Genomic DNA, 13,140 nt, shown 5'->3' with positions numbered 1-13,140 from the left:
CGTGTCTGACTCTTCGAGACCCCATGGACCACAGCCCACCAGGCTCCTCCGTCCGTGGGATTTTCCAGGCAAGAGTACTGGAGTGGGTTGCCATTGTCTTCTCCATGAATAGTTATACATGAGTTAAATTGTAAGTGTCGCTGAATTGATGGGATTTAAAATTAACAGGTTACTTTTAAGAAAGGGCTTATTTCTTTGTTCTTTCTGGACAAGGAGAATGCAGCCTTCTGAAGCTTCATTTTGAAAGGGTATTTGGCTATTTTGACAGGTTCTCGAGGTATCTGGTGCATCGCATCCGTTTGGTTGTGCTGGGAAGTTCTGCGGTAGCATTAAGTGGTGGCTTCAGTTAAGGCCCAGAGAGAGTGCTGTGCACCCTGATTCTTCTGGGATGGGGCTAACGCTCCAGAAATCCTAGGTGACTCGAGTACTGCAGTGACACGTTTATGACAGTGTTTCTTTTTATTCTTTCATGAAGAAGTTCTTTCAGCCTGAAATGTACTTATTCAGTTCAGTCGCTCAGTCACGTCCAACTCTTTGTGACCCCATCGACTGCAGCATGCCAGGCCTCCTTGTCCATCACCAATTCCTGGAGCTGACTCAAACTCATGTCCATCGCATCAGTGATGCCATCTAATCTTCTCATCCTCTGTCGTCCGCTTCTCCTCCCGCCTTCAGTCTTTTCCAGCATCAGGGTCTTTTCCAATGAGTCAGTTCTTCACATCAGCTGGCCAAAGTATTGGAGTTTCAGCTTCAGCATCAGTCCTTCCAGTGAATATTCAGGACTGATCTCCTTTAAGATGGACTGGTTGGATCTCCTTGCAGCTCAGCAGGGTCTAACACAAGAGTATATAAAAATTCAGGCAGTGTTTAGAGAACTTTCCCAGTATGACCTCATTTTATCATTATAACAGCCCTATGAAGCAGGGACTGTAAATAACGTGGGATGTAGGCCTTTTTTAATCCCTATTTTACAGGTGGGAAATCTGAGGGATGGAGAACATGCAATGCTAGCTCAGATCTTGTGACCCATCACATTTCCATGGGTAATTCCTAAACTAGAAAGCCTATAGATTGCTGGATTATTTTGTTCTACCTTGGAATAAAGACCATTTCACAGCTATAAATAAGAGCTCTTTTGCAATAGACTGACTTTGCTGTGTTTATTAGCTAAACTCCATTACTGATATCCATAAATCATGTCGTTCTCTCTTTCCTGTCTCTTAGTCCGCCATTTCTCTTTTGGATAACCTTAAAATTACCTTTACAATCCTGTAAAACCTTTTATCCTTTGCCTTTAACATTTAAGGTTGACATTCTTTCTTACGAAATGATAAATCTTTTTCTTCTAAAATTTATGTTAATAAAGCCAAGATTCTAAACTTCTTAGAAGAAGTGAGATGGGTTTGCAAATTACTTTCAGAATCCAATCAGTTTTGTGCAGCCTCTGAAACTCACCTGTGACTCCGCACAGACCTATATTTTCGTTAGGGACACCTTCATCTGGGGAATTAGAGGGAAATTTAGGGACTACCGCCCTTTAAAAGAGAATCACTTTTCTCATCAGTATTCACTGAACGTAGCACATTTGCAAACAGGATCCAGTAGGCAGCCTGTGGCTAGATGTGAGTGGGTCACCTGTAATCCGCTTGAACTGTAGTGCTTACCTCCATTCCTCCATATTTCACTTTCTTTTTCACTCTGGCCACCTTAAACTTTCCTCTTTGTATTTTTCAGCAGTTTGATAAGTCCAGGAGAGCGTGTATGTATTTTCGGGCTTGAGTTTCTTGGATCTGATTTTGGGAAGTTCTAGGACATTATTTCTTCTCATGCTGTGTCTCTCTTATCCTGCTGGGACTCAATTTTCACATGTGTTCTACAACTCTGGGATGCGCTGTTTTACATTTTCTACTTTTAAAATCTCTTTGTGTTTTATTTTGGACAATTTCTGTTGACACCTTTTCAAGTTCACTGACTCTTTCCTTGGCTACGTTCAGTGTGCTTATAAGCCTATCAAAAGAATTCATCAGCTGTGATATTTAGAGTTTTTAAATAGCATTTCCATTGAACTCGTTTGTATAGTTTCCATCTTTCTGCTGAAATAGCCCATTTTCTTGAAAGGCTCCTGAATATTGTCTACCCCCCATTCCTTTGTATATTAATAAGAGTTGTCTTAGAGTCCCCGTCTGAAAGGTCTGGGTTCCCTCTGAGTCTGACTGCTCATTGCTTTGTCTCTTAACAGTGGATTTTTTCCTTACCTTGTGTGTGTGTGTGTGTGTGTGTGTATGTGTGGTCTAATTTTTATTGAACGCTAAACATCATGTTTAATGGAGACCGAGGTAAATACTATTTATGCTCAGAAATGAACGTGCCTCTTCTTCTTCTAGGTCCTTCTTGTTTGGGGAAGTTGAGTCACTCTGTTCAATAACTGATCTGGGCTTGTGTTTTAAGTTGCCATTGTTACCTTGAGAGTCCCACTCCTCCAAAGTCCTCTCCTGCGGATCGTGCCACCACGGCCTTGTGTCTAGGCGGGGACTGGGGTCCAGGGGGGTCACGCGAGGCTCCTGCTCTGCCGTGGGCTTCCAGCTGCAGTGCCTGCGTCAGAAAGAGGTCTCTCTCCACGGTCTTGCCGCTCCCCCAGGGCGCACCGCTTGCCACGTGGCGCTTGGCTTCTGCCGGACTCAAGGGGATTCTCAGCCCCCCGATCTAGTTTCAGTCTTAGGAAGCCGTGTGCAGCTGGGCTTCAGGGCTGGGACCTTGTGGGTACCCCGTCCTGCTCCCCGAGTCACCAGGCTCCGCTGTATCTGTGGCGCTGTTCCCCCTTCCGCTGATGGTGGCAGAGTTCTGCGTTATTGGTGCAGGCTTCCCAGTCCAAGGGGTGACAGGTCTTGGTCCGCGAGCCTGCAGAAGTAGGTCCAGGGGAAAAGCAGACTTGCCGCAGTTTCCACTGTAGCTTAGGCTTAAGGCTTTTGCTTCTGGATGGGAATGGGGCTGGGGGAGTGGTCAAGTTCCATGGTGACCCCTTCACCTGCTGCATTCCTGGGCCCTAGAGAGGGGCTCCCTCCCACTCTGCCCCTGTCTTCCCCTGGGAGTGCCGTCTTGCCCTGTGTGTGGGGCTCCCAGTTACCCAAGCTGATGCAGTGAGCAGCCTTCAGGGTTTCCTTACAATTGTAAGTGATCTCTCGTGTGCGCTTCTGTGATGGGCCCCCCTTCCTCCCGCGCTCTGCAAACTGTGAAACGGCAGTGTCTGTGTCTTTCCTGTCCTCGGAGGGGCTTCCACTCCTTGGCATTCAGGTCCCTCGTGACCACGGTTCTCTGATGGGCATAAGAAAGGTGGTGACCTTGCTGACAGCCTGGTTTGTTTCTTGCCAAGTGGGAACAATGCTCCCTTTCGGCTTTCTGGATCGGAAGCCGCCATCGGAGCTGGACCCACCTGCCACGGGGACTGTCCCGACACCCGCCGGCTCCCAAGCTGTCAGCAGGTCGGTGAGGGGTGCATCCTCGGGCCGAGCAGCTTTCTGTCGCTCACAGCGAAGGGCCCCTTCTTGTGAGCGGGAGGCAGCAGTTGGCTGTACCTCGCTTTCCTTCAAGTCATTTTATTCTTTGTCGATTCATCTGACATGGTGAAATGACCTTCAGAGTAACCGGTTTTGCTCCAGATCTTTGCTTCTTTTTTCCTTTTTGCTCATCTTGGAGAGCACATCAAAGTTTTAAAGATGTATGAGAGAACCTTGCAAGGTAACCCTGATGTGCCCGGCATGACGTATTCCTTCAACTCAGAGCTATTGTTACTGAGCTACAGAAAGGTCAGGCCTTGCTGTGCTTTCTTATGGGGCTGCAAGTTGCTTCTGGGGTGTTTTGTTTTGTTAAAGATAGATGTTTCTCTAACACAGTGTTTCTAAACTCTCTTTAATTCCCAGACTCCCTCCAATAAACATAAAGATCTCATACTCTTGTCTAATGTTACTTACAAATCAGATTAAATAACTGAACTCACACAAACCAGAAGGGTAAACGCTGCTCCGTCCACAGGCTCCACCCCAGTTCAGTGCCCCACCCCCCAAAAGAACCACCCCTCCTTCCCCGGTGTATGAATCTTAGTGTTGATTCGTCATTTTCTCCTGGTGTTTACTGAGACACTCCCTGATAGCTCCACTGGTAAAGAGTCCACCTGTGATGCAGGAGACCTGGGTTCCATCCCTGGGTTGGGAAGATCTGCTGGAGAAGGGATAGGCTACCCACTCCACTGTTCTTGGCCTTCCCTGCTGGTTCATCTGGTAAAGAATCCGCCTGCAGTGCGGGAGACCTGGGCTCAATCCCTGGGTTGGGAAGATCCCCTGGAGAAGGGAAAGGCTACCCACTCCAGTATTCTGACGGTATAGTCCATGGGGTCGCAAGGAGTTGGACACGACTGACTTTCACTGTCCCTGGCAATCAAACAGAAAATGAAAGTAAATCAACTAGAAATACAGGAGGGAGACCTCCCTGGTGGTCCAGCGGTTGAGAACCTGCCTTGCAATGCAGGGGCGCAGGCTCGATCCTGGGCTGGGGAGTTGGAATCCTACATGCTGCGGAGCAGCTGGGCTGCACGCGGGTCTAGGTGGGATGCCACGTGCTGCACGTGCTGATGCCCAGGCACTGTGGAGCTCGCGGGCCAGCGCTGAGCCCCGGCACGACTGGGGGTCCACGCTCTGCAGATCCTGCCCGATGCAAGGAAGACCCCGCGGGCCAGCGCTGAGCCCCGCCGTGACTGGGGGTCTGTGCTCTGCAGCAAAAGATCCTGCCTGATACAAGGAGGACCCCGTGGGCCACGGCTGAGCCCCGCCATGACTGGGGGGTCCGTGCTCTGCAGATCTGCCTGGTACAAGGAGGACCCCGTGGGCCACGGCTGAGCCCCGCCATGACTGGGGGGTCCGTGCTCTACAGTGAAAGATCCTCCCTGATACAAGGAGGATCCCGCGGGCCATGGCTGAGCCCTGCGATGACTGGGAGTCCATGCTCTGCAGTGAAAGATCCTCCTTGATACAAGGAAGATCCCGCGGGCCATGGCTGAGCCCTGCGATGACTGGGAGTCCATGCTCTGCAGTGAAAGATCCTCCCTGATACAAGGAAGATCCCGCGGGCCATGGCTGAGCCCTGCGATGACTGGGAGTCCATGCTCTGCAGATCCTGCCTGGTATAAGGAAGACCCTGCAGGCCATGGCTGAGCCCCGCCATGACTGGGGGGTCCGTGCTCTGCAGTTCCTGCTTGGTACAAGGAACACGCTGCAGGCCACGGCTGAGCCCCACCATGACTGGGAGGGGTCCGTGCTCTGCAGTGAAATATCCTGCCCGATGCAAGGAAGACCCTGCGGGCCACCGCTGAGACCTGACACACCCAAATACATCAGTAATTTTGAAAGGAAAAAAAGGACATACAAGAGGAATGCCTTGGGAATCGAGAGGCCTGTCCCTCCCAACCGGACAGCAGCTCCTGGTCTTTGAGGCCAGGCTGCAGCTCCTCGGGTGGGCGTCCCCTTCTCCAGGAGGCGCCTTGGTGGTTGTGTCGAAACCGAGCCCCTTGGAGCCTGCAACAGGGTGAGGCCCGTGTGTCTGTCTCCTCACTCCAGGATGAGAGTGTTTGAAACCGCCCACCCCCATTACAGACTGTGCCCTCCAAAATACCCCGTCCGTGCTCATTGTAGAGGCAAAAAGGTAGTGACAAGCCTCTGTTCCATAAAGTAGGCAGTCTTGTTAGAAGCAGGTATGTTTTTCCACTGGGATCTGTGTGGCCACTTCCCTTTATAATGTTAGATGTAAGTTCTATAAAGGTTTTCATTCCTCCTGAGCTTGCTGTGGTGCGGAAGAGCTTACTTATTGTCTCTTTCTAGCTCACTGCTTTCACAAAATTATTCCTGGTCCTGAAGTGTTATTCTCGATACATGTGGGTTAACTGTATAAATGAATCTTTCAGCTTCTGTCCCACTCTGAATTCTGTGATCCTGTATCGAGAATTGAGAATTTCAGGGTTGGCGCGGAGGCGGGTTCTTTCGGTAGCCGGCTTTCTTCCACACGAGACATCACGTTTGTGTTCTTTCTCTCGGAGTGAAAAGTGCTGACGGAGCGGCAGAGATGCACCAGTGGCCCACGTTTATTTACAGGCTGTGGTTCTCACCTCCCAGAAGCTCAGCTGACGCCTGCTTACGACATTCAGAGCCAGTTCTGAAACGTCACCTGTACTATTTTTAGAAGTATTTGGAGGCATCTCCATCTCAGCAGAAAAGCGTGTCTTTTTACTCTGATGTTAGGAGATTTAGTGCGTCTAAGTTGGATGAGTTTAGTTTTCCTTTAGTTAAGGACCTGTAGGTGTAGCACATAAGAGTTTCATCACTTTTTAATTTTAAATTTGAGCTCAACCCACTCCAGTACTCTTGCCTGGAGAATCCCAGGGACAGAGGAGCCTGATGGGCTGTGGTCTGTGGGGTCGCAGAGTTGGACACGGCTGAAGTGATGTAGCAGCAGCAGCAACATTCAGAGGCAACATAGAAAATAGATTCCGATTCTGCTGCAGACGAGCTGCTTAGCTGAGGCACATGATCTCTGCTAAAAGTGAAAACCAGTGGAAATAAATACAAGTGGGACCAAGATTCTGGGACAATAGAGGCAAGGAAGACAGTAGCGAAGATCAGAGAGACTACACGCTGCTTCTTAGAAAAGATAAACAAATTGATAAACCTTCAGCCAGACTCATCGCGAAAAAAACGGAAAGGGCTCAAATCAATAAAACTGGTAATGAAACAAGGAGATTACAACTGACCCCGCAGAAATACAGAGGATCATAAGAGACTACTACAAGCAGCTCTATGCCAATAAAACGGACGAGCTGGAAGAAATGGGTTCGTTCTTAGAAAGGTAGAGTCTCCGGAGCAGGAGGAAACAGAATGTGGACAGAGCAATCCCGAGCACCGGCAGGCATGGAGCACTCCCGCAGACAGAAGGTTCTGGAGCAGACGCGGCAGGCGGGGCCCGGGTCTCCCCCTCCGCGTGCACGCCCTTCCTTTCTCGCGGCCCCAGGGCCCGGCTCGCCCTCATGTCCTGCCGCCGCTTCCGGCCAGGGGTCCTGGTCCCGCCAGGGATGAGGGCCAGCTCCCCAGTCGTCCGTCTCTAGGCACGCACCCTTCTCCTGCGATGCTTTCTCATAGCTTTGTCTGCCGGTGGGGAGGGAGAGACAGCCTCCGTGTGCTGTAGAGAGAACAGGGGTGGTTCTTGGCCACAGCCGGTGGTCGGGAAGGAGGGAGGCGCGGCCTCTGCCTCAGCCTGGACTGGGGGCCGTCATCTGCCTGTGGCGGGGTCAGAGCCTTGAAGTCACCCAGCAGAGCCTGTGAGGAGCAGGGTTGTGTTTCTGCCGCCACGAGGATGCAGCTGAAGCCACTGCTTGTCCCGTGGATGTGGGCGGGCAAGCATGCGTGGACGTGCAAGCACGTGCCGGCGTTACTAACCTGCTTTGAAACTTGCCTTTTCCATCTGAATAGAAAAGAGGTTCCAAATATGTTGTTGTAATAAATTAGAAAGTGGTGGTCCCGTGTTAAGCAATATGTTGAGAATGACAGAATAAATGATTACAATGCTGAGAAAATGCTGTATACATATTTCAGTGAATAAGTGGGTCAGTACCTCCATTTAGCTTTGTGATTCCTTTTTACTGATGGCAGCTTTGAGATATAATTTATAAAAATTATAAAGGTACTTAATTAGCATGTTGTCCTTATGAAAGTGTATTGTTGAAGGTAAAGACAACCCTCACTCTGAAACTCATGCATATGTTTCATGCCCTTATGCATGGCTGGTTATAACCTTAATTTCATGCCAACGTGCTTAAATAGATAGAATACAATCTAAATTGAAGGGATTGGAACAGCTATAGTACAGTGTATCTTATGGATACCATCCCTGCAGTTTTAATGTCTTCTGCACTTTATTGTTCTGAGGATACAACTGTAAAGAAATACTCTGCCATCCAGCCTTTCTGTTTTATCTTGGCATTCAGATCACAAAAGCCTCTCAGGTTCATTTGGAAACTTTGAGGGAAACGATACCTATGTGATTTAAAGTTTAATTACCTCTGCAAATTGCTTTTGGAAGTATAGGTATTTGAAAAATAAAAGTGGTTTTAAATTTCAGACCTAACGAATAGCTTAATCACTTTTCAAAATGTAGAGGTTTTATTCAAAATAGATTCTCTCCAGAGCAGGAAGGTTAGAATGCCTTTGTATGAGATTTTGCATGCTCTTTACTTTATTGCTGTGAAAGTCATATAATCCCAATCTTTCTCTCTGTTTCTTATTTATGAATATAATGACTTACTGAAAATTGATCACTAATTTCATATACCTCCTGCGAGGCAGTGTGAAGTTTTAGGTTGAAACTGTGAAAGATGTAGCGAGGCCATTTGAGCATTTTTTAAAAATAAAATAATAAAGACGTCTGTACAGGGAAAGAACTTAAATACATACATAGATGTGGCGTCAGCTCCTCATGGTGGACACCCACGACATTATGCAGGGAAGCTGAGGAACAATGCAAAGCGCCTTAGACATAGGTGCTGCCTGACGTTCTCACTTGGTAGTGCTGCTGCTGCTGCTGCTGCTGCTGCTAAGTCGCTTCAGTCGTGTCTGCCTCTGTGCGACCCCATAGACGGCAGCCCACCAGGCTCCCCCATCCCTGGGATTCTCCAGGCAAGAACACTGGAGCGGGTTGCCATTTCCTTCTCCAGTGCATGCAAGTGAAAAGTGAAAGTGAAGTCGCTCAATCGTGTCCGACTCTCAGCGACCCCATGGACTGCAGCCTACCAGGCTCCTCTGTCCATGGGATTTTCCAGGCAGGAGTACTGGAGTGGGGTGCCGTTGCCTTCTCCTGGTAGTGTTAATAGTCTGTTACTATTAGGAGACTTGTTCTAATCACCCGTCTGGCGCACGGGAGCAGGCTTTAATCGAACTCCAGAATTTTAGAAGTGCCGCCACCCGAAGTCTGTGGCTCCCACCCAGACTTAAAATAATGGCAGAAGTAAAACCATATCTATTTGAAGTATTTAGGAGCGTGACTAATCTGAGACTCTGAAGAGCCAGGAATTGCTGCTGGAATTCCAGGGTCTGCTCATGTAACACATAATTTAATGGCTCATGCCGAGTTTTCCAGACGCAGCCCAGACAGCTCAGTGAGTCCATGTGGTTAGGGAGCGGTTTTCAGCTTTACAGTACATTCCTGTTCCCTAGACTGATGCCTAAACTGTAAATGCCGGGGCATCACCCCTTGGAGAGCTGATTCCATGGGAATTCTGAGGAAAGTGGTCTAGTGACACCCTTTTGAGAAGCCGGGTTAGGAGAAGGGTATCCAGCAGGGCCTGCTGAGTGGGTGTGTGACCCGTGTGTGACTCGGGCCCTGTACGGGTCTTAACGCCCTTCTACAGCCTTCTTAACCTCAGTTTCTGAACACCGAGTGCTGCTTGGTCATTTTTCCTCTGAGCCCTGCAAACCATGTGGCCAGTTCTGTATGCAAGCTTTTATTGTGTTTTGCTTTTAAGTCGTGTCTCTTGACATTTATGGATTGCAATTATTCCATAATGATTTTTTTACCTGTCTGTATTAGGCTGTAATGGAGAAGGCAATGGCACCCCACTCCAGTGTTCTTGCCTGGAGAATCCCAAGGACGGGGGAGCCTGGTGGGCTGCCGTCTATGGGGTCGCACAGCGTCAGACACGACTGACGTGACTTAGCAGCAGCAGCAGCAGCAGCAGCATTAGTCTGTAAACACAGAGGCCACTTCTAAGCTTCAGAAGTGAATGAGCGCCATGCATTACGGGACATACAATAGGAAATCCTAAGCGTATGAGTTTTCTCCCAAGACAATTAAATTTCTGTTCCTAGTCTTGAACACAGAAGCCTACGTTTGTGCTCTTCTAATCCACTGTGGTTTTTCTCCCCTAGGATGGTACAAAACAGAAACGGGAGCGGAAGAAGACTGTCTCCTTCAGCAGCATGCCCACAGAGAAGAAGATCAGCAGTGCGAGTGACTGCATTAGTGCCATGGTGGAGGGCTCCGAGCTCAAAAAGGTCCGCTCCAACTCTAGGATTTACCACAGGTATTTCTTGCTGGACGCCGACATGCAGGGCCTGAGGTGGGAACCATCCAAGAAGGACTCCGAGAAAGCCAAGATTGACATTAAGTCCATCAAGGAAGTGAGAACGGGGAAAAATACAGACATATTCCGCAGCAATGGCGTTTCCGACCAGATATCCGAAGACTGTGCGTTCTCGGTCATCTACGGAGAGAATTATGAGTCACTCGATTTGGTTGCCAACTCTGCAGACGTTGCAAACATCTGGGTCACGGGACTGCGGTACCTAATTTCTTATGGAAAACATACCCTTGACATGTTAGAAAGTAGCCAGGACAACATGAGGACTTCTTGGGTTTCACAGATGTTTAGTGAAATTGATGTAGATAACCTGGGACATATAACTCTATGCAGTGCCGTGCAGTGTATCAGGAATCTCAATCCTGGCTTAAAAACAAGCAAAATTGAGCTTAAGTTCAAAGAACTGCATAAATCCAAGGACAAAACTGGTACTGATGTCACAAAGGAGGAGTTTGTTGAGGTTTTCCACGAGCTTTGTACTAGACCTGAAATTTATTTCCTTTTAGTTCAGTTCTCAAGCAATAAAGAATTCCTTGATACCAAGGACCTGATGATGTTTCTGGAGGCAGAGCAGGGTGTGGCGCACGTAAATGAGGAAATGAGCCTGGAGATTATCCACAAGTACGAGCCATCCAAAGAGGGTCAGGAGAAGGGCTGGCTGTCTATAGACGGGTTCACCAACTACCTTATGTCACCTGACTGTTACATATTTGACCCAGAGCATAAGAAGGTCTGTCAGGACATGAAGCAGCCTCTGTCTCATTACTTTATCAACTCATCTCACAACACATACTTGATAGAGGATCAGTTCCGAGGCCCCTCTGATATCACAGGGTACATCCGGGCTCTTAAAATGGGTTGCCGGAGCGTGGAGTTGGACGTCTGGGACGGGCCGGATAATGAGCCTGTGATTTACACGGGCCACACCATGACCTCTCAGATTGTCTTCCGCAGCGTCATCGACATCATTAACAAGTATGCCTTCTTCGCTTCCGAGTACCCACTCATCTTGTGTTTGGAAAATCACTGTTCCATCAAACAGCAGAAGGTCATGGTGCAGCACATGAAGAAGATTTTAGGAGACAAGCTGTACACAACATCACCTAACGTGGAGGAATCTTACTTGCCGTCCCCAGACGTCCTGAAAGGGAAGATCCTTGTCAAGGCGAAGAAGCTGTCCTCCAGCTGTTCTGGGGTTGAGGGCTATGTCACCGACGAGGATGAGGGGGCAGAGATGTCCCAGAGGATGGGCAAGGAGAGCACAGAGCTGCCCAACCACTTGCCTGCCAAGCGCTTCCAGCTCTGCAAAGAGCTGTCGGAGCTGGTGAGCATCTGCAAGTCTGTGCAGTTCAAGGAGTTCCAGGTGTCCTTCCAGGCTCAGAAGTACTGGGAGGTTTGCTCCTTCAACGAAGTGCTGGCCAGCAAGTACGCCAACGAGAACCCCGGGGACTTTGTCAATTACAATAAGCGCTTTCTGGCCCGGGTCTTCCCCAGTCCCATGAGGATTGACTCCAGCAACATGAACCCACAGGATTTTTGGAAGTGCGGCTGTCAGATCGTAGCCATGAACTTCCAGACCCCCGGGCTCATGATGGACCTGAACGTGGGCTGGTTCCGGCAGAACGGGAACTGCGGCTACGTGCTGCGGCCAGCCATCATGCGGGAGGAAGTCTCCTTCTTCAGCGCCAACACTAAGGACTCGGTGCCGGGGGTCTCCCCACAGCTGCTCCACATCAAGGTCATCAGTGGGCAGAACTTCCCCAAGCCCAAAGGCTCGGGCGCCAAGGGCGACGTGGTGGACCCGTACGTGTATGTGGAGATCCACGGCATCCCCGCTGACTGCGCCGAGCAGAGGACAAGGACCGTGCACCAGAACGGGGACGCGCCCATCTTCGACGAGAGCTTCGAGTTCCAGGTCAACCTGCCCGAGCTGGCCATGGTGCGCTTCGTGGTCTTGGACGACGACTACATCGGCGACGAGTTCATCGGCCAGTACACCATCCCCTTCGAGTGCCTGCAGACGGGCTACCGCCACGTGCAGCTGCAGTCGCTGACCGGCGAGGTCTTGGCGCACGCGTCCCTGTTCGTGCACGTGGCCATCACCAATCGGAGAGGGGGCGGCAAGCCCCACAAGAGGGGCCTCTCCGTGCGGAAGGGGAAGAAGTCCAGGGAGTATGCGTCCCTGAGGACGCTGTGGATCAAAACTGTGGACGAGGTCTTCAAGAACGCCCAGCCCCCGATCCGGGACGCCACGGACCTCAGGGAGAACATGCAGGTAGGCTGGGGTCTGTCTCCGCAGAGGCTCAGGAGGCTGCTAGAGGGTTTCAGCGAACAGCTGTGTATCTGATCGAAAGTACTTTGTGAATTCCAGTTACTTGTAAGAATGCTCACCCACTGATGTCTTTTTTTTTTTTTTCCCCATCATGTAAATTTCCAAAAGGGCAGTTGGGCCTTCAACACGTTGATGACACTTGGGAATGAGCCGGCCTTGTTGCTGAGCCCATAGGAGGCTCTGGGCCCTGGTAGCCCCTAAGGAATGCTTTTCCTAAAAGCGCAGGTGGGAATCTCTCCTATTTCTGGGCACTCCTGAGCTGGAGCGCACGGACAGCCTGTCACCATGAAAGGACATGCCTCGCCCTTTCTTGCCGGGCGATCCTGCTGCGGGAATGGCAGGTCTGTAAACAGCCAGTGTCTGAGTGTTGAGCCTGCACTTGACTCTGGAGCCCAGCAGTCTAGTTGTTTGAGTGAGAGACACATGATGCCGATATGTGTCTGACATCTAAGATGGTAACCACCTCTGAACCACATAGCAGCTGCAAGCAGTCAGTCAGGATTATGTACGTAAGTATTGTCCACGTGTCTAGCAGGATACGGGGGCTGCCAGTGATGAGAACAAGGCATGAGGCTGCCTCCACACACACACACACACACACACACACACCGACACACACACACACCAGCCCCCCCCC

General features: G+C 49.9%; 1 protein-coding gene across 2 annotated transcripts in view; it reads left to right on the top strand.

The window, feature by feature from the left end:
- PLCL2 (phospholipase C like 2) overlaps nucleotides 1-13,140 on the top strand; it is a 207,598-nt gene that overhangs the window by 106,265 nt on the left and 88,193 nt on the right. For both annotated transcript variants that reach the window (XM_040263492.1, XM_040263483.1), the window contains exon 2: nucleotides 9,960-12,446. In XM_040263492.1, the coding sequence (XP_040119426.1) occupies nucleotides 10,011-12,446 (2,436 nt within the window). In that variant the 5' untranslated portion in view covers nucleotides 9,960-10,010. The remainder of the gene's footprint in view (nucleotides 1-9,959; nucleotides 12,447-13,140) is intronic.

Source organism: Oryx dammah, unplaced genomic scaffold, assembly GCF_014754425.2.
Source record: "Oryx dammah isolate SB20612 unplaced genomic scaffold, SCBI_Odam_1.1 HiC_scaffold_2, whole genome shotgun sequence".
NCBI classification, from domain to species: Eukaryota; Metazoa; Chordata; class Mammalia; order Artiodactyla; family Bovidae; genus Oryx; species Oryx dammah.
This window is presented reverse-complemented; position numbering and strand designations above follow the sequence as displayed.